The 24,010-nt window shown below is 48.6% G+C and overlaps 3 protein-coding genes across 10 annotated transcripts; 1 reads left to right on the top strand and 2 right to left on the bottom strand.

Annotated features, from left to right (window-relative positions):
* Positions 1–301: 301 nt before the first annotated feature.
* On the top strand, positions 302–6,958 carry LOC109510094 (nck-associated protein 1-like). The gene is made up of 11 exons (XM_019860162.1): positions 302–548; positions 1,268–1,398; positions 1,479–1,576; positions 1,650–1,743; positions 1,850–1,932; positions 2,774–2,854; positions 2,948–3,041; positions 3,122–3,238; positions 4,636–4,745; positions 4,930–5,019; positions 5,263–6,958. Exons 1-11 carry the CDS (start codon positions 343–345, stop codon positions 5,377–5,379), a joined length of 1,221 nt encoding a protein of 406 aa, XP_019715721.1. The 5' UTR covers positions 302–342; the 3' UTR covers positions 5,380–6,958.
* On the bottom strand, positions 4,587–19,126 carry LOC109510099 (protein phosphatase 1 regulatory subunit 1C). Of its 4 annotated transcripts, XM_019860173.1 has the most exons (11): positions 17,547–17,702; positions 15,817–15,977; positions 15,677–15,720; positions 14,478–14,721; positions 12,915–13,990; positions 11,815–11,866; positions 11,224–11,261; positions 11,091–11,145; positions 9,176–9,355; positions 8,605–8,699; positions 4,587–4,597 (listed from the first exon to the last, which is right to left on the bottom strand). In XM_019860173.1, exons 5-10 carry the CDS (start codon positions 12,993–12,995, stop codon positions 8,644–8,646), a joined length of 462 nt encoding a protein of 153 aa, XP_019715732.1. In that variant the 5' UTR covers positions 12,996–13,990; positions 14,478–14,721; positions 15,677–15,720; positions 15,817–15,977; positions 17,547–17,702; the 3' UTR covers positions 4,587–4,597; positions 8,605–8,643. The 4 variants fall into 4 exon arrangements, with proteins under 4 accessions (XP_019715732.1, XP_019715730.1, XP_019715729.1 ...); XM_019860171.1 differs by lacking the exons at positions 4,587–4,597; positions 8,605–8,699; positions 17,547–17,702 and adding exons at positions 7,697–7,856; positions 18,971–19,126; XM_019860170.1 differs by lacking the exons at positions 4,587–4,597; positions 8,605–8,699 and adding an exon at positions 7,697–7,856.
* plekha3 (pleckstrin homology domain containing, family A (phosphoinositide binding specific) member 3) lies at positions 11,174–23,958 on the bottom strand. Of its 5 annotated transcripts, none has more exons than XR_002167069.1 (8): positions 23,420–23,957; positions 22,585–22,701; positions 22,362–22,511; positions 22,018–22,139; positions 21,655–21,947; positions 20,938–21,044; positions 19,996–20,337; positions 11,174–11,184 (listed from the first exon to the last, which is right to left on the bottom strand). XR_002167069.1 is itself a non-coding variant. In XM_019860164.1 (8 exons), exons 1-7 carry the CDS (start codon positions 23,457–23,459, stop codon positions 20,228–20,230), a joined length of 939 nt encoding a protein of 312 aa, XP_019715723.1. In that variant the 5' UTR covers positions 23,460–23,958; the 3' UTR covers positions 19,480–20,098; positions 20,179–20,227. The 5 variants fall into 5 exon arrangements, 4 of the variants coding, with proteins under 4 accessions (XP_019715723.1, XP_019715724.1, XP_019715722.1 ...); XM_019860164.1 differs by lacking the exon at positions 11,174–11,184 and having other exon boundaries at positions 19,480–20,098; positions 20,179–20,337; positions 23,420–23,958; XM_019860165.1 differs by lacking the exon at positions 11,174–11,184 and having other exon boundaries at positions 19,480–20,337; positions 21,655–21,698; positions 21,843–21,947; positions 23,420–23,952.
* Positions 23,959–24,010: the final 52 nt, after the last annotated feature.

Genomic DNA, 24,010 nt, shown 5'->3' with positions numbered 1-24,010 from the left:
CAGCAAGCTCCGCGGGAGTCTGAGAGCGATCCGGATCATTTGAATCGGGTGCGTTGCGGCGTTTGACTCCTGCGATGTGGAGCGCGGTCTCGAAACAGTCCCAATCTATATTCGTGTCGATGTGTTTGTGTCTGCGCTTCGTTCCTGAAGCGTCCTAATGTGGCGAATGCCTTAAAGTGGGCCCAAGTAATGACTCGAAAATTAAGGGGTGACTCGTCCGACTTTTTTTGCCATGGCAACTTTAAGGTTAAAAGGCGCGTCTTCCGACTCGCACGTAGGTGACAGCAGAAGAACGTCACCGGAATAAACTGCCTGCCCCCCCCTTCCAGGTCCATCGTGGGCATGACCATGTACAACCAGACCACTCAGGAGATCGCCAAGCCCAGCGAGCTGCTGACCAGCGTGCGGGCCTACATGACGGTGCTGCAGTCCATCGAGAACTACGTCACCATCGACATCACGCGGGTCTTCAACAACGTGCTGTTGCAGCAGACGCAGCACCTGGACAGCCACGGCGAGCCCACCATCACCAGCCTGTACACCAACTGGTGCGTCGCAACGCCCGTCGAAGCGTCGTTCCGCATCGTCCGCACCATGGCGTCGCGTGGCGCGGCGGCGTAGCGCGCTCTTTCGACGCCTTTTTACTTGCGCTAGGATGGCAAACTGCGACAAAAATCACTGAGCGCTTCAGATTTTCTCTCCACCTCTTGTCGCCGAGGAGCGAGAGGCTTCGAAAGAAGGTCAAGTTTCAGCCCGGTCCAGAAATGAAACTCTTATTTCGACATCCGCACACACACAAAATGCTTGAATGTAATCATAATAATAATAATAATCAATAGGATCAAAATAAAAACATGCAAAAACGACTTTTTCAACCACTATTTAAGCAAATTCTGATCTGATGAGACGTGACCGACCGTGTTCTGTGGGACTCGCCATGTTCATTGACCAGTGGAATAGTCCGAGCAAAAAAAAAAAAACAAACTGCGCTATCAAGCACCTGTTCCAGTTGCAATCGGTTTGGATGTACCGTGTCCATCCCCGAGGAGCACTCGCCGTCATACGCTGTTTTATGATCAAATTCCGTTCAAATAGTTTTGTGCAAAACTGCCATCAGAACGTTTTCGGGAAGGCGAAGTTGCTCACAAACAAAGCCGCGGTGAAAGCGAACGTTTCCCACTTCAAGCCTCGTCCACCCAGAGCAAAAAAATAGGCGCCGTTGTCCCGGACAGCAACCTTGATGTCGCTTTTCAAACGTCGGCGCCAGGTACCTGGAGACGTTGCTCCGGCAGGTCAGCAACGGACACATCGCTTACTTTCCCGCCATGAAGGCCTTCGTCAACCTGCCCACGGAGAACGAGCTGACCTTCAATGCCGAGGAGTACTCTGACATCTCAGGTACTGACGCCCGTGCGTCCTCTCCTCCCCTCGTCTGCCCTCACCCGACTGTCAGCAACTGTCCTTGTGCTCCCCGGCAGAGATGCGTTCGCTGTCTGAGCTGCTGGGGCCGTACGGCATGAAGTTCCTCAGCGAAAGCCTCATGTGGCACATCTCTTCGCAGGTGGCCGAGCTCAAGGTACGGGCGGCGTACGGCCCCAATTTTTTTTTCCAGCTTAGCGTTCGCTGTGAACGTGATGTCATGTGCGCAGAAATTAGTGGTGGAGAACATGGAAGTGCTGACCCAGATGAGAACCAGCTTTGACAAACCCGACCACATGGCGGCGCTGTTCAAGAAGCTCACTTGTAGGCACCCGGCTTTCAGTGATTTGATTTGAAATGGATTTCTGGTTCGTCACTCTGACATGCAGCCACTCCTTTTGCTCTTCTTTTTTGTTTTTTTTTTTTGTAGCGGTGGACAGCGTCCTGAAGAGGATGACGATCATTGGAGTCATCTTGTCATTCCGCTCCCTGGCCCAGGAAGCGCTGAGAGACGTAAGAAACACCAAGACACAAGCGCGCGCTCTGTCGCGTCAACTCGGACCTCATTCGAGCAGCCCCCCCGCAGCCGTGCAGGCGCAGTGAAATGAAATTGGCTACCCTGGCCGAACCTCGCCATGCAAAACTATGGCAAAAATGTCAGCTGGGAATGAACAGTTCACGTTGAGCCGTCCTGTTTTGCGACAGATGAGTGGACCGCTGCCGCAGTAAATAAAGCGACTCGTTCACAGGCAGCCCCGTTTAGTGCCCAGTTCGCCCGATGGCCGACCATTTCAGGGCACCTTGCCGTGCCCTTTCAACTGATTGACCCACAGAATATTGTGCTCCGTGGCTGAGTGAGCAGCTATTCTACCAAAAGAAAGAGTAGACACCGGGGGTTTCTGTAGTGTTAGTGTAGTGGAACTTGGATTGGTCTCGCTGATAAATCCTGGTCTCTGACCAAAAAGCAGAGAAATGCAGTTTTGAGTGAAAAGGAACGTCAACCAGAACACTTTGACGCCAATACAGTCAGCGGCTTTTTCACCAGTGTTATCTTTTCTCAGGATCGCGACAGACACGCACTCCGTTACTTCCTGCGACACATACCCCGTTATGCCTATACCGATACATATTATTCGAGTGTCAGACTGCCATCTGCTGGAGTCTGTTCATCACTGCAGTCGAGTCAAAGCTTGAATGACACCGACGAGCGTGGCGAAACCCGATGAAAAACCTTCGTGATGACCTTTATTCCTTGGTGGCGACCCAAAATCTTCTTTCTCCATCAAGGCTCTTCTTCTTGTCATCATTTCATGCTGCTCGAGGTTAGCCCGACCTCTCCTGTTCTCCCGCGCAGGTGTTATCGTGCCACATTCCATTCCTGGTCAGCTCAGTGGAGGACTTCAAGGACCACATTCCCAGGGAGACCGACATGAAGGTACGCTCACTCCAATCAAGTCTGGTTTGAAACTCTCAATAATGCCAACAATAATATTCGTCTATTTTTGTGTGTGTGTCTGTGTCCATCCAGGTGGCCATGAACGTCTACGAGCTATCCTCCGCCGCCGGTTTGCCGTGCGAGATCGACCCGGCCCTGGTGGTGGCGCTGTCCTCGCAAAAGACCGGTAAAGCGCGCACGCACACACACCCCAACAGAGCCGTGTGGGCTTGCCCTCAATGTTGTTCACGGTGGCTGTGCGCGTAGAGAACATCAGTCCAGAGGAAGAGTACAAGATTGCGTGTCTGCTGATGGTGTTTGTGGCCGTTTCCTTGCCAACGCTGGCCAGCAACGTCATGTCGCAGTACAGCCCCGCCATCGAAGGTACACCCAAACCGTACATCTTGCGCATCCTCACCGGCGCCGGGACCGGGGGCCAGCCAATCGCTGGGCACACGACGACAAACAAGCATTGCCACAAAATCGTGCAAAACTATGATGAGCTCGTCCTATTATTCCCACAATTGCGCCTGTAAGGTATGTCCGGCTGTGCTATACACGTGCGTACAGTATTGAGGACTTTCCAGGAGTATCTGACACGAGTATCGGCGCACACCTCCAGAACACCAAAATGCTCAGGTAGACTATCGAGAAATGTATTTCAAAGAATACTTTCGGAATTGCAAACGGAAGGAAAATGGTCTCATTTGTTGCGATCTCGGCCAAAATGAAAGGAGCAAAGCCACTTCGCATGACATGAAAACTTTTGCTTGACGCTGCAGGCCGCATGTGGGCGCCGGCCGGGCCTCGCCGTTGTTGCTAATTTCACCGGCATCTGGCAACGAACATCAAATCTTAAATGGCGAGCCTACACGTCCGTTGTTTGATTCCAAAGTAGCACGGGAGTTGAGACGCCTTCCGAGGCGAAGCCAACATTCAAGGACGTCCCGCGTGTGTTGTCGTCGTGAAAAGGGAAGAGCGAGACGTCGCCGGCCGTGTCGCGACTGCGGCAGAGAGCGCGTCGGGAACTGTCATTTACTGCTCCAGTGGCACGAGGCGGCGGCAAGCAAAGCGGCCGCGATGGATTCATTACGCTGCAGCTTCGCCGCTTACCTCCGCGTTAAGGTCACTCCACTCGGCGGCGCTAATTGAAGGTGATTATTGCAACAAAAAAAAAAAAAAAGGGCTGCGCTGAATAAAGTTGATTCTGCGGCGTGGCGGAGCGAGAGCCTCTCTTGATGGAGTCATTGAGACGCACCGACGCTAACAACCTTGAAATGAAAGGCGCCATTGTTAATAAGGGCCGCCGGAAGAGGATAATGACTGGTAATAGGCTCGATTGTTAGTATGCGGCCGTCGCGTGTCTCGAGCACCTCTCGAATGCGCGCGCTTGGTCGGGCACGCGCTCATTGTGGATTTAAATGTCACTTGAACTTGGTGTCAAATACCCGAATGACCTCCATCATTTCCTGTCTGAAAGAAGATGTCTTGATGGCTTCTCCACAATTGCACGCTAACGCGGTGACGGGAAAACTTGCTCAATAGCCACGGACACACTGGACAGGTCATTTGGAGATAAGGTTAAAAAAAAAAAAAAAGTCATTACAACGTGTATGTGCAATCGAGTAATTCCACTTTAGACGCACGCGCGCGCACGCACGCACGCACTTAGGAGTGTTAATGAATATGCTTGGTGGGCCGGCCTCCGCCATGTCCCAAAAGTCCCCCCCCAAGAAAGAGGAGCTAGCCCAGCCCGCGCTGTATTCGCTGTCCCCCCGTAGGCCACTGTAACAACATCCACTGCCTGGCCAAAGCCATCAACCAGATCGCCGCCGCGCTCTTCACCATCCACAAAGGAAGCATCGAGGACCGGCTCAAAGAGTTCCTGGCTGTAAGCGCCTTGCTTTCGCTACGCATCATTTCTTGACGTACTCAAAGTCTGTGTGTACTGTCTACTTTTTTTTTTTTTTTTTCACTTCACAAAAGGGTGGCAGCTTGATCAATATGCATCTCTGACATCTTAACACTTGCTTGTGTATGTGTGTGTGCGCGCGCATGCGTGCGTTTGTATCTAGCTGGCCTCGTCCAGCCTTCTGAAGATCGGCCAGGAGACGGACAAGATGACGACGCGCAACAGAGAGTCGGTTTACCTGCTGCTGGACATGGTGAGATTTGCCGCGTGTTAAATGACGCCGCGCGATGGGCAACGAAAACCCGTCAGGTCTGCCATCAAAAATCGTTCCACGCCTCCCGCAACACCAAAATATGCGTTTGCTTATTTTTGCTCAAGAAAAATAGCACAAAAAGAAAACGAAAGGTGAACGGCGACCTCGCTGTTGAACACTATTTGATTGCGTTTTTTTTGCGCACAGCCGCGTTGACGTGTGTCCGCGTTGTGGTGTTGTCAGATCGTGCAGGAGTCCCCCTTCCTGACCATGGACCTGCTGGAATCCTGCTTCCCATACGTGCTCCTGCGTAACGCCTACCATGCCGTCTACAAGCAGAGCATCAGCGCCAACGCATGAACGCGCGCACGCGCACTGTTGCCGTCTGCTTCCTCTGCGGACGCACACCTGACAGTACTCTAAAAAGATGCCTCCGCACACCGCAGTGTTTTCCCGCCTATTTGCGATTCGCTGTCCTCCATGATTTGATGAAGAACTCACCTCGAACCAGCCTAAGATGCCACAGCATCACAAACACACACCCTGCATCATGTAGATTGTGGCCTCTTGGTGCCAAGAAACTACATGGAAGTGAGGCGAGGAGCTTCTTCTTTTGGAAAAAAATAGTGCTATAGCACCATCTTGTGGTGTCTCTGGGAAATTGTAAACATTCCCGGGGGCATCATTTCCAGGCAGATTTTCACGATTGGCAGCAGGGCTCTGTCCTTCGCCCACATGACTTTTTACTTTTACAATGGGGCTGACGGCTCCTCCTCAAAAGTTTTAGAATTGCCTATAGCTCTCACACAATGGGAGAAAAACACTACTTCTGTCTAAAAGGGGTACCTCAACTCCCTTCAACAAAGTTCCCCGATGCCACAAAATGGCGTCAAAGCGTCTGTCTAAATTAAGCTCGCCAACGCACTTCACTATAGTTCTCTGGCGACAAGAGGGTGGCAAACCACTACTGTTGTCTCAGTGAAGCTGCTCAACCCACTTCAATGCCACATATGACGACACAAAAAATGAGTGAGGTGAGTTTTTAGGTTTTTTTAGATACTAACAAGGGATACGTTCACCCCAAAAATCTGCAAACACGCAAACGTGTGGATGCTGCACCGCAAATATTTGTGGATTCACTGTACTGATACCAAGTAAAAATAACACACGTACACAAGTACCTTTGCTGGCTGAGCGACCAACAAGTGACACACACACACACACACTAGCTGGATGAAGTTGGGGATCAGTCTACAATTTTTTTCGGTTTTATTCCTTTTTATTTTTTTAATATTATTTCATGCTGTTGCTTGGGGGACCCCAGCCGCGGCAACACAAAACAAACTCGAGCACGGGCTGGTTTGTTATGCGAGGACAAAAAAAAAAAATTATAAATAAATAGTATATATAAATATACAGTATATATATTGAGTTGACACTAAACTATTTGACGGCTTGTATGTGGTGGTGACGGATTTGGATGATTTTCTTCCTTGATGTTTTTCATTTTTGCTCGAGGAGGGCGGCCGACGTTTGCTTGCCGGTTGTGTACATTTTCCATCGATGACACGGACAGTCCACTCATTTCGCCGCCTCGTCACATTTCATAGCCAAAACACTCACGCGCGCATACACTTGTAACATGGTGATTTTTTGGGGTTCTTTTCTAGCTAGTGGTGACATGAACTCTGTGGGTTATATTCAAAAAGAAAAGAAAACAAAACAAAAAAAAAGGTTTTTGACGTGAACTCAACTGGTCTGTTTTTACATTTTCTTATTTTTTCAATTTGCCAAACGTGTTAACAACACTACATCATATGTTTGTGTGTGTGAGAGGGAAAGGGAGGGAGGGATCGGGGATCATGCATTCTGTAACATAGTACCACGAAGCCCTCGGCTGCTCTCGAATCATGGTTAATAAAGTACAAGTGAACATGTCTTCATCCGTCCGAGCGCTTTTGGTTCTTTGCTTTGCGGCCTTCTCCCAAGATGGCAAGAAACCATTGAAGGTTATTATTGCATCACCTCGACTCGAGCTGACCTCACGACAGTACATGACGAGTGTGGGTAGGTGGCGCTCTCGCAACCACTTTGGACTCCTTGGGACGTTGCTTGTGGAGGACTTGGCTGATTTCCTTCTAATGCTGAAGCAGGAGGTCACGAGGCTCATATTGCACATTTTATGCTCCCAAACATTTCAGCGGTTGTATTTCGTATATAAATTGGGTTCAACACCCACGTATAATTTATTCATCGAAAGATATGCAAACAGCGGCTGTTATCTTTTGATGATTCTGGTGACATCTTGTGTCGATAAAAAGACATTGTAGACGTTTGTACGGTTGCTGTGACGGGCTCGTCCAAATTCGCACGCGTCGTTCTGCGACTCGACTGCACGTGCTTTCCAAATTCCAGAAAAACAATTCGCGGGCATGGTGCTTGGACGCTCCCAAAATGCTCTTCCTCATGTCGCCTCGGGGGGACCGCATGTCACAGCCGCACATCCCGCCCCGAAACACCCTTTTGCCTTGTGACTGGTCCGCCCGATCAGCGGTGCCTCTCAAACTCGGAGAACATCGGCGGGTTCGTGACCAACAGGATTCACGGGGTTTTGTGAATCCCGCGAGAATTGAGTTGGCAAGAACGTTTACAAGTCAGAATTCAAATACTGTTGTACTGGAGTTGAAAGTATGCAGGGTCACCCACCCTCCGCTAGAGGGTGCTGCAGCCCAGTTTTAAGGTTTTATTCCAAATGCCGGTAGTCAAAAACAAACATTATTCATTCTGATGCTTCATGTCCTCCTCCTCTTCTTCCGGCACAGAAGATTCAAGATTTCCTGCAAAAACAAACAGAAAAAAACATAACTCAACAAAACAAAAGAAAACACAACAGTTTACAAGGAAGAAAAGAGCAGTTGACCCCGAGTCAACATTTTTCGAAAGACCTGGATGAAAGAAAGAAAAAGAAAACTTTTTTTAAGAAATATTGCTTTTTTTGACAGTTAAAAATGACATTGCCAATTTTTATTATTACTGTATTTTACACTTAACAGTTTCAAGTGCAAATTCAATGCACACGGTGGTTTCGGCGCATGCGTCAAGCGCTGAAAACAGTTTCTGAAGATATGGCTTTTGATTGCGAACTAATCATGGACGCTAATTGGTGAGGCACGCGCTGTGAATGACGCCAACTCACCGGGAATGGCATCGCGGCTGTTCAGGGGAACAACTCATCGCCCAGGTTATATTTCCGAGATTGCTGTTTTGGCAATAGGATGATAATTGAACAGCTGTCTTCTGTTTTGTTCAGCCCCCAAATCCCCTCCGAAAGGTTTCCAGAGGACGCAAAATGAGTATCAAAGGCATGCCGCTGAGGCAACATTGGAGAAACTTCATTCCACAAGCTTCTTACACAGCCATAATAGGACTCATCATCACGACGAATGATTCCCGATGCCCTACTTGCCATATAATAACACATCTTTATTCACAGCCATGTCATGTGCATCAATGTCATCCTACATGAGATTGTACAGTGTTCTCGTTCTTGTTGTTGTCGAGCGGGTAATGCAGCAGCATGAACACGAGGAAGAGGAGGGTGAAGAGGAGGAAGCGCAGCGGCGGCTATCGAGAGACCGAGTCGGGGCTGGAAGCTTCTTTTTGGGACTCGCATGACACATCTGAGAAAATCGTAGAAAGAAAGGACAAAGCAAGGCCATGCGTCAGAACCAGAAGAAGTTGGCGGGGTTAGTTCCACTCAGAGATGGCAAATCCACATCCAGAAAAAAAAAAAAATTGCCCATCCCCGGTGTAGATTGAAGTCCGGCCCAGTGGGAATTTGCCAGAGTGTCCAGATTAGCTAATCCGGGCCTGCCTGCGGCTAAAAACAAACCATGGGAGGGTTTTTACTCTCTGGACCCGGATTGCCCATTTCTGCTTCCATTCAGGCCAACCGTACGTCATACATACGCCAGAGTATCGGAACGCTTCGTTTCCCATTCGGAGTGCTTCCAATTTGGTGGCCAAACGATCCATGGAAACACGCTCGGACGAATGGCAACCAAATGCCAATCCCGTTCAAAATATTCTCAAATTTGGGACTTTCGATATGATTCAAAGAGTGCTTGTAAAAATATCCAACGATGAATATGTTTACCGCCGCAACTGTTGCTCTGTGCCACGCCTCTCTCGTGATTGGCTACCAGGTTCCCGTTGGCTTCCTCCGGCCCGTTCTGATTGGTCCACGGGAAGGAGCCGGCAGAGAGCTGCGCTGAGTTCGGACTCAACTGACAGTCCGGCCCCCCCGCCAGCGGGTGCTCCGCCCCCACGTGAAGCCCTGAGGAGGACGACAATCACAGTGCTTCCTTCCGCACCTTTGCCATTCGATTCAACTCCGTTCATTTCCAGGCCTTGGTTTGAACAAAATTCAAGTTGCATCAACATCACTTCGATTGGCTGCAAACGACATTTGCACGACTGCACCAAATGAAATCAAAACATGCACCGAATGATCAAATAAGATGAAGTCAAATTGGAACGTGCATCTCAATATACGTGAAATGTGCATGGGAAAATGCATAAATCATGTGAATAAAATCTGTGCGGAAAAATAAAACGCCATGTAATTGCATTGAAATTGAAGAAATAAATAAAATTGAATCTGAATCAAATTTTAAAATTAAAAATACAATTAGCGTTAAAATCAATCAACATTAAATTGCAAATTAAATGAAACTACATTCAATAAAATTCAAATGTCAATCTAAATCAAGTTCAAATGTGCGTTGGAAAATAGTTCAACCGAATTCAGTTTCCGTAGAAATAAAATGAAATAGCAGTCGCATCAAAAAGAAACAAAATTGCCATGAGAAAAGTGGTAAGATGCTCAATCTCACGCCGTGTTCACCAAGAGAGAAAAGAAGACATGCGGACAATTTGGCAGCTCGCTTAAATGTTTGCCTCTTAGTCTGCACAACAGAAATCCTGCTGTTGCGCTTTTAATGCTAACGCTGCTCGTGGTGCTATTAGGAGCTGCCATGTGCAAGCGTGCGCAAGCACACACACACACACACACACACACACACACACACACACACACACACACACACACGCACACACACACACACACACACACACGCACACACACACACACACACACACACACACACACACACACACACACACACACACGCACACGCACGCACTCTTTGTGGATCAATAGAAGAGAAAGCTTTTAAGGCAGGTCTTCACTTCCTATTAGACGGCTGCCCACCAAGTTTGTGGATGTTTTTCGTCTCTCCGCGCATATGCCGCATCGCGGGAACAACAACGAAGGCACGTCAACGCAAAAAGAAGATGGAGGCTGTGAGCCTCCGAAAAGGTGTCACAGGGAAAGCGGGAAGCACGAGCAACACGCACACACGGCCGACAGAAGGCCAAAAGGAGCGGCAGGTGATGACAGGACGGGACGGGGCTGCCAAACTTGTTTTTGGCGCGGGTGGGCCAAATCACTATTTGCCTTCCCCTGGCGGGGGCGGTTCTAATGGCGGAAGCGCATCGATGGCTCATGGCTCGGGCTGCAACGGCATGCCAGAAAAGAACCGATTTGCATGTGCGCTTAAGGAAAGCGCACATTTTTTTTTTTTTTTTTTTGCAAATCAGCCATGCAGACAGGCGCAACAGTAAGAGAGCAAACAGTCCAAGTATTGTGACGTGGGCTCAGAGATGGAATCCAAATATCACGATATGATATTACCCCAATATGACAACAACGATTACGATATCGTGGGGAGGCGAGCGATATTAAAAATATGACACCTCAAGATACTGTAAAGCTCATGATATTATGATGCAGCCACAACGGCGCAGACCACCCTTTTCTCGCACATTTATGACACGCTCACAAAAACGGAGTTTCACAACGTCAAATAATCAAACCGTGAGCTTCAGAAGTGCGAGGCAGACGTTCCACGCCGACCCGTGTGGATGGCGCGCTCCCGACTTGGTGCTTCGCTAAAATTGACAACTCATTATTTCATCATCAGCCACGGACGGACGGGGACTTTGTTTACCTTTGGTGGTGGGCGGGGCCAAAGCGCTCTGCTTCCTCTGAGCGCCATCTCCACACTGCCCAGGGGATACAAACACGCAGCTTACTCCATTTTGCTCCCGCGGGCGTATGCGCGCGCACTCGCTTGTACAAACCTGAGAGCCTCCGTTGGCGTCGTGCTGATCTCCGGCTTCTGCATGAGACACAAATGGCAGCACAGAGTCTGGAAACAACTGGTCGACCTCGTGACATTCATCCCAATGTCATCATTTCCCCCAAATGGAGTCATACGGGTTAAATGTCACATTCGACGTTGGCGGAGAAAGTTTTCAAGTTTTAGGCTCTTAGGTGTTTGAACAGGGGTGTGTAGACTTTTTATGGCCACTTCATACACGACACGGGCACACTATGATACAGTATACACAACAAACTGCTCTGGCGTACACTCGGGTGTTGTTTGGATGCTTCGCACAAGAAGATTTGCCAAGCTGAGCTCACAAAATGGAACACAGTACGTGCGTGCTCAGCATCCATCAGTCCAGTCCTTCACGCTGACTGACATCACTTCCCAAATGCTGCAGCTCAAAATCTAATAAAGGTTCCATTATAGCGCCACTCGCCCCCACCCGGGTCCCGCCCACGTTCAAAAGGCTCTTTATTGACAGCGCCGCCAACGCACAAATTACCTGCAGTTAGCTCATTCGCGAATGTGCATGTGTGTGTGTGTGCACGCGTGTATGCGTTACCTGGTTGTCTGTATATTTGCAGAGTTGCGGGCGTCGGTCTTCTGCGACGTATCTGAACCAAAAAAAAAAAAAAAAAAAAGAGAATAGAAAACATGGGGGAAAAGCCACATGTTAACTGTGGTATAAAAGAATGCACACAAAGCAGCTCAAAGTGACAAGCACGCGCGCGCACGCACACACACACACACACACACGAGTCAGAGTACAGGGATGTGGTTGAGAGCAATTGGGATGTATCGACAAAAGCAGACATATTTGTTGATTTGAAAGATTCAGGAAGTCGCTCGCTCTCAACTCAAGACTGCCAGTGTCAATCCGATCCGATTCGAATGGCGTTGCTGCCACATTTGAAACATTTTCAGATGGATATCATTGAATAATGGCTTTCTTCATGGAATACGTTTCATTTTTGAATAGATTTGCATTTGGAACCCAATTCAATGTGCATCCTGCAAAAAGTTTTTTTTTTCTTTCCCCAATTGACATTTGAAAATTCTTTACAGAGTAAAAAAAAGTGGATCAGAAAGTCACCAGTGGTACGACGACGATTTTTTTGTGTTGATGTCAACACGGATCGTAATACTGATCCAATAAAGGCAATGACTATTTGCGAATGGCAACGAGATCACCTGCGTGGAATCATCTGAGGGAGCGGTTTCAAAAATAATATGCATCCATTTACGGTACGTACACACATCATTTTCAGCGTGCGGAGATTGTGATCCGATATTCCCGATTGGAAGGTCAAACGAAGCGTTTGTGTTGACATTTAGGACGCAGACAGAGATGTTGTTCGGCCAACCCACATGGACGTGACCATGTCATTTTCACATCGTCGGCGTCATCATCACCAGATCACGAGGAGTTGGAAGCCGCTCGGAAAAGCCACGTTGGGCAACGTCGGCCGCCATTTCTATGTCCGCCGCTCATTTGGGAAAAGCGCTCCATGATCAAGGGCAAGACTGTTGACTAAGCCCAAATTATTTGACCCTCGGGGGACAGCAAAGGCATTTTGAGGAGAGAGGGACACGTACACGCACGCACGCACGCATTCCATGGAGAGCGCGGAGGCCCCATTTACGGTGGCTCGACCCACTCACGTGCTCGGCGGCCTGAGGGTCCAAGTGTCCCTGCAGCGGCGGAACGTCAAACTGGATCTTCTTGGGACTGCTGGGCTCCATCGCAATCCGACGCAAAGAAACAAAGAAGGAAAGCCACACGAAAAGAGAGAGAGAGAGAGAGAGAGCGAGAGGATGTGTGCGCGCGCGTGTGTGTGTGTGTGTGTGCGTGTGTGTGGTTGAAGAGGGAGTGGTCTGGGCTCCGGTCCATTATGGAACACAGCGCGCAGTTCGTCTAATTGACTCAAGTGGCATCAATGCAGCTTTTTTTTCAGCTCCAAAATGGGACTCCGACTGGATGTTGATTTTGAACAACATTCTTCACTTTCTCCAGCCATCCACTATCGGAGCCGCTTGTCCCCGGGAGGCTCCCGGGCTTGCCGGAGCCTATCCCTGCCGTCTTCGGGGCAGTAGGCGGGGGACACCCCCCAACCCGGTTGCCAGCCAATCGCAGATCTTCAGATCTTATTTGAGACCATTAGGATTTGCAATGAGCGTCACGCTTTCAACACAGAATTGAGCTCGGAAGAGCCGAGCCTACGGGGACCCGCGGAGGTCACGGAGAGACTTTATTCGTGCACCAGCAAAATTACAAGTACGGGATTTCTTTTGAAATGCTCAAAGTTCAGGCCGAGGGTCGGGTTTGAAACCAGGGTTACAAATTCTCAAATCGGAGCTTCGAACCAAATGTAGGGAGTCGAATGAGGGCTTCGAAAACAGGGTTACGTTTTCAAATCGGGGCTTGAGGCCAAATTGGAGCGCTTCAAATCGGCGACTGAATCCACTGTTCGAGTCCAACATGCGTTGATCCTCTTTCACAGCAAAGAAACAACCAAAGATGTCACGTCAACATCAACATATTTAATAGACAGCAACAAAGGCCCAACCAGTTTTACAACCAAAAATCATCACCAATCAACAGTTGGCGCCAGGTTGGTTTGTTTGTTTTACCACCGTGGGGGCAAACGTGTCCTGCGTGGCCGGGGTAACGTCGCCCTACGGTTGGCTGGCGCCCCCCGCAGGTGAAGGTTGGACTGGAGTCGGAGCGGACGCGCCATCTGAAGGAAGCCAAACGGAAACGCCTTCAACTGGGCTGAGCGCTTGCGCAAAACGAGCTGCACTGGATTTGTTTTGTGTGTGTGTGTTTTTTTTTTCCACTAAAATTTGTAGTAGATTTTTCTCCAAACACTTTTTGATATACAATATTGAAAAAATGTCTACATGGAAACATGGGGGGGGGGGGGGGCATGTTTTAAAAAAAAATATGTTTAAAACAATCTTTTCAAATACTTTCATGATGGTTATTTTTCATTAAGAAACATCTCTAGCGTATTTTTTCACCCTTTTCAAGAGATTGAGACCAAAAGTGAAAAAGGGGATCCAAACTTTCGTATTTATGTGCCACATATTCCAAATGTTATTACAACACTTATTCGAAATGTATATTTTGAATGCTTTTGAATGTATTCCGTTTTTGTATTTTTATTTTGTTCAATCTATTTTGGTTTGCTCGATTGATTTATTCGCCGGGGTGCGGCACTTTACCTTCCGGGTGGGACTCGGCGTCTCCCGTCTTGCTCGGTCGCTCACCACGGCGTCCCTCTTGCTCATGGGCTCCCCCTGCAGGCGGGGCCCCTTCCCGTTCACGCTCGTCGTAGTCGTCGTCTTCGCTGGAGGACGACGACCGATCGCGCTCGTCGGAGGATCCTGCCGACTTGACCCCGCGTTTATGCTGCTTGTAACAGCCCGCGCAGCGAGACACGACGAGCAACTCTGGAGCGCTCCGGGTCTGGATCACAGCACACGCACAAACACGAACCTTGTGGGCAAATCTTTGTGTTCAAGCGCCTCATCATTTGGAGATCAGCCCTCCCCCCTCAGAAAAATGCCTCAAATATGGAAGCTAAACATTTCTATACATTGTACAGTATCTATTTTTTTTTTTTTTTTATACGCGTCACCTGGAGAGGTCGTGGGCGAGCCGGAGCCCATCCGAGCCGCCTCTGGACAAGACCGAGGACCGGTTGTCAGCCAACGGGAAGTATTCGTCGTTTGTTTGATTGGAGCAAATGCAGTAAATATTTAATCAAATACTAATATCCAAATCTTAGATAGTTCATTTGAATGATATTCTTGTTTTTTTTTGTATTATTTTATTCTAATTAGGTTCATTAACGTGTTGCGTGTGAGTGTAGCAGAGTTTACTTTCAAGACAAAATCAACATATTTTCAGTTTTGCGTCTTTTTTCATTGAATAAGCCAATCGTTGACTCAAACCAAAATCTGTTGAATGGACATGTAAAATTCTCCTCATGTTATATCATCTTATTTACTGCTGTATATTACCACAAAGTGTTTTTTTTTTTTTTTTTTTTTTAATGAATACTGTATCCAGTTTACCGTATACGATTTTGTACATTTATTTCTATACATGTAAGACTGTTACATTTTTAAAAAATTAAAAAATAATTTAAAAAAAGGTTTTATGAGAAGCTCAGCAGAAAATGATGCAATTACATCGGTCAAGTGCAAGCACACTGTCTACGCAAAAAGAATCAGTTCACCAAACACAAATGAACATGTTATATGTGAAACAGAGCGCACTCGAACAGCACGTCTCACCTTTCAACTTCAGCTTTTTTTTTTTTATTTTTTTTAAAGTACAGTTGTAACAACTGTATTTTTGGCGGTACTTGATTTCAAAGTTGGAGTTATGGTGTTGCAAAATTGGGTGCTGGTGTTACCTTGGGTGGCTTTGGACTTGCTGCGAGTTGCTCCTCGGCGCCTCCTTCTCCAAATGAAAAAGGAAAACAGGCGGCAAAATTTTCATCATGTCAAAGAGGACGATCGGACAAGAAATCAAAGACACGAGTCCCATACAGACCGTTGAGCGTTTGCCGTTCGCTCAGCGCCGCGTCCATCTCTGCGCCCTGGGCCGCCTACAAACGGGCCTTTTAAACACACCCTCGCAATGTTTGCTTAGGCATCGTCGTGGGTGTCATCGTCGTGTCAGCATTTCGAGAAGGGAAAAAAAAAATTCCAGCCCTGCGGGACAAAGCATCATTTCATGTCAACCGCAAAAGCAAATAAGCGCAACTTCATCTTTTGGGGAAGATGGATTTGTTCCTTGGGGTTGGCACAAAATCAGAAGCAACATTTTCTTGGCTTTCAAGGGAGATGAGCGGCGTTTCTGTTGATTTTGCTTTCCACAATTTGCAATTTCAAATTCAGGGAGATTTTCTCATTGCCGCTGAACTCAACTGAAGTGTCGCGCGATGCTGCGGCCCAAGTCGGGTTCTGACGCATCTTTGGCGTGCGGCGGCCCTGAAAGGACTCTTCCGTAGCAGTGCGCATCTCAACCGGACAAACAGGTACCACAAGTCATTAAATTCACTGCCCCACCACCACCGCCACCAAAATAAGTAAAAGAAAAATGAAAACAAAGGGGAATGTGCGTTTGCGCTCTCCGAAGCTCATTTTCATGACCAATATTGATAAGCCCTGCGGTCTTGCCCCACTGTCATGTGGTGTTCCTCAGGGCTCAATTCTGAGGCCTCTCCTTTTTTTTTTTTTTTTTTAATGAGTTCTGGATACAGTCACTGATGCCGTTTGTCAAATCTCGGCTAGATGACCGTCACGCACTTGATTTTGGACCGTGAAGCTTCTCCGGTTGGTCCAGAATGCCGTCGTTCGCCTCTTGACCGCGACTACTCGTAAGAGGGAGCGTGTGACTCCTCCTCTGGCATCCCTTCACTGGCTCATTTTTGAGGTCTTGTTTGGAGATCCTATTCTTTGTTTCCAAATCTTGAAATGGCCTGGCCCCAGCCCATCTCTCGGTGCTCCTGCTCGGCGCCTCGGGTCCGCATGGGACGAGACACTATGAGCGGTACCGAAAACGAAGCCGAGGCTCCGAAGGGACGGAGCCTTTTCCCAAGGCCGCTCCCTCTCTTTGGAATGAGCCCCCTTCGCTGCCCAGCTCATTTTTATTCTCTGGCTTTTGACTCAGCACGAGATTTGATTTTTGGGTTGGACCATCTTTGTAGTTACATCCTTGTTTTTATTGTTTGCCGGCTGAATTCTTTTTGCTGCAGTTCCAGCACTTTGTAGTCAGCGGTGGTTGTTTTAAAGCACTCGACAAATACAGTTGCGTCGAGTTATGTTAAACAAACACGAATGTTTGCTTTAGTCAGATAAGAGAAAATTGAGTCTTGCGCTGACACGCACGTACGAGTAATTACTGTCATTTGAATGCACGAATGGGACCCTTGAGCCAATGAATAATCCGTTTCGAGTCCTTCCCGTTCCTGTCAATGAAACATTCAAAGGACATGTGCGTGCAAACTGTTTGTTTTTCAGTTCATATGAACTGACAGAAGTGAAGAGGAGGATAGATGAATTATTTTTGGAAAAAACGAAACTCGCGGCAGGGGTTTAGTGCGCAATAGTCCATCAAATATTTCAGCGATTGGGCTTTTTGCTGACACTTTTTCTTTTCCGCCCGTGGCGAGTGACAGACAGTGTCAGGATGGCCACTTTTTCAACTTCCTTTGATTCCTGAATTCTTCGACTTTTCAAATACACCCGACACGCGTGGTTTGTGTGTGAGCAACTGACCTGGCGCCAGCGCCTTTGCCTTCATGTCCTGTTCCAACGGGCCAGCTTGGGCAACATCCGGCACCGCGCGCGTTGTGGCTCATGCTCCCTCGTCCAAAGACAAAAGCAACAAAAATCCAAACACACATACGCACACCTTCTGTAAACACACACACACACACACACACACACACACACACACACACACATGCCCCAGTAGCAAAGCATTCCAGATAGAACATTCCACACGTCCTTAACTTACATGTATGTGTGCTCCAAATATGGCTTTGCTTTTTGACTCACCAGCCAATCACATTTCCTTTCGATTTGGGCATTTGTGGCTATAAATTAGATCGATTTGAAGTCTGGACCAATTTATAAGGTGTCTCCTTTTTTTTTTTTTTTTTTTAATGAGTTCTGGATACAGTCACTGATGCCGTTTGTCAAATCTCGGCTAGATGACCGTCACGCACTTGATTTTGGACCGTGAAGCTTCTCCGGTTGGTCCAGAATGCCGTCGTTCGCCTCTTGACCGCGACTACTCGTAAGAGGGAGCGTGTGACTCCTCCTCTGGCATCCCTTCACTGGCTCATTTTTGAGGTCTTGTTTGGAGATCCTATTCTTTGTTTCCAAATCTTGAAATGGCCTGGCCCCAGCCCATCTCTCGGTGCTCCTGCTCGGCGCCTCGGGTCCGCATGGGACCAGACACTATGAGCGGTACCGAAAACGAAGCCGAGGCTCCGAAGGGACGGAGCCTTTTCCCAAGGCCGCTCCCTCTCTTTGGAATGAGCCCCCTTCGCTGCCCAGCTCATTTTTATTCTCTGGCTTTTGACTCAGCACGAGATTTGATTTTTGGGTTGGACCATCTTTGTAGTTACATCCTTGTTTTTATTGTTTGCCGGCTGAATTCTTTTTGCTGCAGTTCCAGCACTTTGTAGTCAGCGGTGGTTGTTTTAAAGCACTCGACAAATACAGTTGCGTCGAGTTATGTTAAACAAACACGAATGTTTGCTTTAGTCAGATAAGAGAAAATTGAGTCTTGCGCTGACACGCACGTACGAGTAATTACTGTCATTTGAATGCACGAATGGGACCCTTGAGCCAATGAATAATCCGTTTCGAGTCCTTCCCGTTCCTGTCAATGAAACATTCAAAGGACATGTGCGTGCAAACTGTTTGTTTTTCAGTTCATATGAACTGACAGAAGTGAAGAGGAGGATAGATGAATTATTTTTGGAAAAAACGAAACTCGCGGCAGGGGTTTAGTGCGCAATAGTCCATCAAATATTTCAGCGATTGGGCTTTTTGCTGACACTTTTTCTTTTCCGCCCGTGGCGAGTGACAGACAGTGTCAGGATGGCCACTTTTTCAACTTCCTTTGATTCCTGAATTCTTCGACTTTTCAAATACACCCGACACGCGTGGTTTGTGTGTGAGCAACTGACCTGGCGCCAGCGCCTTTGCCTTCATGTCCTGTTCCAACGGGCCAGCTTGGGCAACATCCGGCACCGCGCGCGTTGTGGCTCATGCTCCCTCGTCCAAAGACAAAAGCAACAAAAATCCAAACACACATACGCACACCTTCTGTAAACACACACACACACACACACACACACACACACACACACACATGCCCCAGTAGCAAAGCATTCCAGATAGAACATTCCACACGTCCTTAACTTACATGTATGTGTGCTCCAAATATGGCTTTGCTTTTTGACTCACCAGCCAATCACATTTCCTTTCGATTTGGGCATTTGTGGCTATAAATTAGATCGATTTGAAAGCATTTCAGAACAGGAAAGAAAACATCGGGCGGGCCCAAACGTACGAGACAACTTTGGCACCATCCCGCATTTCAGATGGCGCGCTCAAAGCCGAAGGGGCATCCGATGTTTACTCTGCCCGACGCGTCGCAGGCGCGCGCCACTCAAAACAGCTGACGAATGAAAACTTTGACAGAAGGTCAGAAACGGAATCTGACATTTGAGATGATTTTATTAAGGGCTCAACTTTCTTTTCCTAACATCCAGAGGAAAAACAACAACAACAACAACAACAACCGGAGTCATTCTTCATTTGAAAGCGGACTATTTCTCGGTGCTTTAGTGCAGCTTGTTTTTGTTTTAACGCCGCCACTGTTGCCTTGGCGACACAGACAACCTCATCCCTCCGAAAGGGATTTTGATGGCTAAAGTGCACAAGTGGCAGGAAGAAAGGAAGGAGTGGAGTCCAGCTGCCGCCTCCCAGTACCATCATGCATTGCGCCACCCTCGCATCGGCTGTGTTGGGACGACGTCGATCGACATATCCGTCCGCTGATTGGGGGGGCGGAGACTGAGCCGGGTGATCATTTGCTACACCCCAATGACGACACGCGGCGCAGGTTTGAGTCGACTGAATGGAAATCACGCTCGCGTCATCGGGAATAGCCGAGCAGGAAAAAAAAAAATTCATCGCCGCCACGCACGGCCGTCGCCATGCGCTCACATCGCGGTGCGGATGGGGGCGGCGGCCATTTGGGTCCTGTTTGCCGCAGTCGGGAATTCTAGTTCCGAGTGCCACGGGCAAATCTAAAGAGGAATGACTCCAAGTGAGTCCCGAGTGCTCATTTGCCATCGGCCCGGTCTCGCCGCCAAAGAGGGAGTCCTACGTTGGCGAAGTCCGCATCAAAGCGGCGCCTTCCGACCTTGACGTGCCCTTCACACGGACACGTCCGTGTCCGCGTCCGCGGGAGCGGTCTTCGGACTGGCCGCGCCCCCCCGCTCCTCCGGGATGCACGGCGCGTCGCCGCCGAGGTCGGCCAGTAAACCTGCAACAGCAACGCCGAGTCACTTGAATCTCTGCCACGTGATGCAAAGCCGAGGCCGTCGCTTGCACTCGACAAACCCGGCCGGCTGCAAACGGAGGGGAAGTTATCGCACCAAACGGCGCTACGCCACGAGTGAGTTGGTTTGCGGTTGCTATGGAAACGCAAATGAGGCGGAGACACACGGACGAGACGATCCAACGCTAATCAAAGGAACATCTTCTTTATCCTCTGCAAAAAATGTCAGTGCAGCTTCCTAAGTCTTGGAGGCCGTCCTCTTCAAGTGCAAACGAATGCAGGAACAAAAAGGGCATTTTCCAAGTGGAATCACTTATTTTCAAATGATATATTGGGGGGCCTGGGGGGGGATTAACCGTTTCTGTGAAATTTGACGCAAGCGGCTGCAGTGAATCAAATTATTTTCGAGCTTTTTCGGGTTTGACAGATAAAACAAATCCAAGAAGGTTTTGGAAAAGTCAACGTCGTCTACGACGTCAACGTCATTTGGCTTCTTTTTAGATGTAAAGGGGAGGGGGGGGGGGTGATTGTAGTTGTAAATCGGATGTTTGTGATTTTTTTCTTTTCATGTCAACCGGTTGGCACCTTTAATCGTTGGCTCCGAGTCGTAAACAGAACTGTCGGAGCTGGCTCGGTCCCGCTGCGGCTTGCATCTCGGCCCTCCGCCGGCGCTCTCCTTCGGCACGCCGCACCTGAACAACACGCGCGTCTTAACAGTCGGGCTGAAACCAACCCTCATTTGAACCGTCGGGTCATCTGGCCACTACTTTGTGCATTCATCCACGAATCGGTAAAAACATGATTTCATTTAATTTCAAAACCGGTCCATGATTTCAAATTGACAAAAAATGCACAAGTCAATGAATTATGGTTGAGTTCTTGGTTTACTCTGGAACATGTCAAGAAATTTGGCGATTGATGACTGGTTTCCAAAGTGATGTCTGGAAATGTCTTATTTTGACCGTTTAGCCGTCGGTTCATTGGTGCATTGTTGCACCTTTCCATCACGCTCCCGTTTGTTGACAGCACAACAAACAAAAACGTTCACAGCGACAAGCAAACATAGACAGAAAACGGAACGCAAGTGTGGAGCAAACAACAAGGGCCACTCATGGGAAACAAGCGGGAGAACGTCAAGCGGAAACGATCCGGGCAAATGTAAGTGCGGCACATTCTCGGGGACCCTGACGGGAGGACATCGAGCGATAATCCGGCAACAAGAATGGCACAAGCGGAGCGGACTGAAAGCGGGAAGCAACACCGACACTGCGAGCGCGCGTGCGTGCGTGCGGTTGGGCTGACCTGTCCAAAGTGGACGTGCCAGGGTGACTGACCGATCTTCTCATCTGGACACCAAACAGCACACGTTCAATGATGTCCGTTGGCTTCGCGTGATTCGACTGTGTAAGCAAAGCGCACCACACGCACACGCACACGCACACGCACACACACACACACACACACACACACACACGCGGACAGTGGCTGACCCTTTCAGGAGGCTGCAGGTGCGGCGCGAGGCTCTGCTGCGCCAAGCTCATGCACTCCTCCAGCGTCCGGATGAAGGTGGCGCAGGTGGCGCTAAGGAGGGAGGCCTGAGGAACACAAAGGTAGAAAGTGGCGTCGGCAGGCGGCGTCGGCGTCGATTTGCTTTGGAGGCCAAACCTCGGACGGGGGCATGTCCTGGCGCTCCGCGCCGCTCTGTGATTGGATGCTTTGGACCTGCTGGACCAGCAGGTCGCAGTAGAGACGAAGCTCCGACATTTTGGTCCTCAGACATTCTGGACCTACAACACACGTGCATGCACATATCCAGGCTGGGGCAAGCGGCCATTTTCACGAGTCTTTGGAAAATGGCTCGCTCGGGATGTTTTGTTTGGTTGGTTTTTTTCATCCAATTTTTGGGGAGCAACTTGCATATTTGAGCATGGGGGCGGGGGAGTCACCCGTCCCTAACACGTATAGAATAGAAGCGGTCATTTTTTTGTGGACGCGGTCCGGGCAGGCACCTCTGTGTTTGTGCACATCCAAGCTTCCGGCTTTGGACGAGCCGAGCGCCACCAACCAGCGTTGTCTCTCCGCCGCGTTCACCGCCCTCACGTAAAAATGCTGCTCGCCGGGAATGATCAGCTCCAAACGCGTCGTGTCCGTCGGGTGAACTGCAAAGGAGCGAGGTGAGCCGCGCGAGGTCGGGATCACTTCCGCTCTTTGGGACGCCGCCGGCGGGCCAACCTTTAATTTCACACACGGACATCTTGATGGAGCCTTTGCTTCCTTTGCCCACATCGTCCTCACTGTCGTAGTAGGAGATGACGCCGTCATCCAGCACGAACCAGCGCGGCTGCCAGCCTGCCGTACACGTGAAGCCTTTACTTCATTCGGCGGAAAACGTGATTGAGATGTGCGTCGAACGGCAATGTCCTTACGGATGAAAATATAAACGTGAACGCTATTGTATTCGTTGTGACTACATACAGTGCAGTGTCTTTCTTGGATGCTCGTCTTATGATGAGTACTAGCCATGGACTGGTAGACGTCGGCCACCATAAAAAGGTGAATGTCAGATTTCAAGATTTTTCTGAATGAAATTTGGATGATTATATCTTACTGCGAAGGAAAAAATAAAAACCCCTAACAAGGGAAATGGAATGGAAAAGTGTTGAACAAATGGATTTGTTTTCTTGGCCTCTGTCGCTCTCGGCTTGTCCACATTGTTGGCATCAACGTGTTCTTTTAGACTTTATTATTCATACGTGATGCCTTGACATATTACGGTCCCTTGTTTATGTACTCTGCACTAAATTGTATTATTAGCCAAACTTGAATAAATCACCGATGCGACACGGTGTATGAAGCGCATGACTGATCATTTTCCTTGTAAATAAAACAATTACAATATCACCTGTACACTACGTATGCAGTGTCTTGTTTCTGAATTCGCGTAGCTGTTATTCTGACACGACAACCATCAGCATGACTATGATAAATCGATGAACAATGAACCTGATTAACGTGACCTCGAGACACAACATGAGACATAGACAAAAAAGACAGAAAGGAGACCCACCGGTCATGTAGTTGGTCCATTTGTACAAGACGCCCTCCATGTGTGTCTGCTACTCCAGTTGAATTCGGGACGGATGCTAACGGGCTAAAGCTTAACTGGCGAGGTTACTCGCAGCAGTTCAGCGACGAAACGAGACGAGTCGGTCAAGAACGTAACTGCCATGTTGCGCTACTTTCCCTCTCAAATACGACAACATTTGTCGAGCTGTTGGCAACATCGCCGCGTTACGTCTTAGTTTTGTTGCTAACTAGAGGACAAGTCAGCTGACGGAAGAGAGCAAAAAAAAAAATGTCAACAAAACAAACGCTGACGACGGAGGCCGGCGAAGGTCATTTCGCACCAAAGAAGCTCAACGCCAAATTCTATTTATTATGCCGTAATGCATTACAAGAGGGCTGTTGTAGTTTATTATTTGTTACTTAACATCGTCGTATTCTCAACAGGGTTAACATACCATATTTCATGTGACAAACCTGTGTGTGTCCCTACCACTGACTGTACTTCTGCCATATCGATGACGTTCGGGAGACAAGTCACAGCGCATGCGCACTCAGAGTAAAACCGCCAAGAGCAGAAGGCGGTCCAACAGTC

The sequence above is a fragment of the Hippocampus comes genome, unplaced genomic scaffold (assembly GCF_001891065.2).
Source record: "Hippocampus comes isolate QL1 unplaced genomic scaffold, H_comes_QL1_v1.1 scaffold39, whole genome shotgun sequence".
NCBI classification, from domain to species: Eukaryota; Metazoa; Chordata; class Actinopteri; order Syngnathiformes; family Syngnathidae; genus Hippocampus; species Hippocampus comes.
The sequence above is the reverse complement of the archived record's forward strand: the minus strand, read 5'-3'. Positions and strand labels throughout refer to the sequence as shown.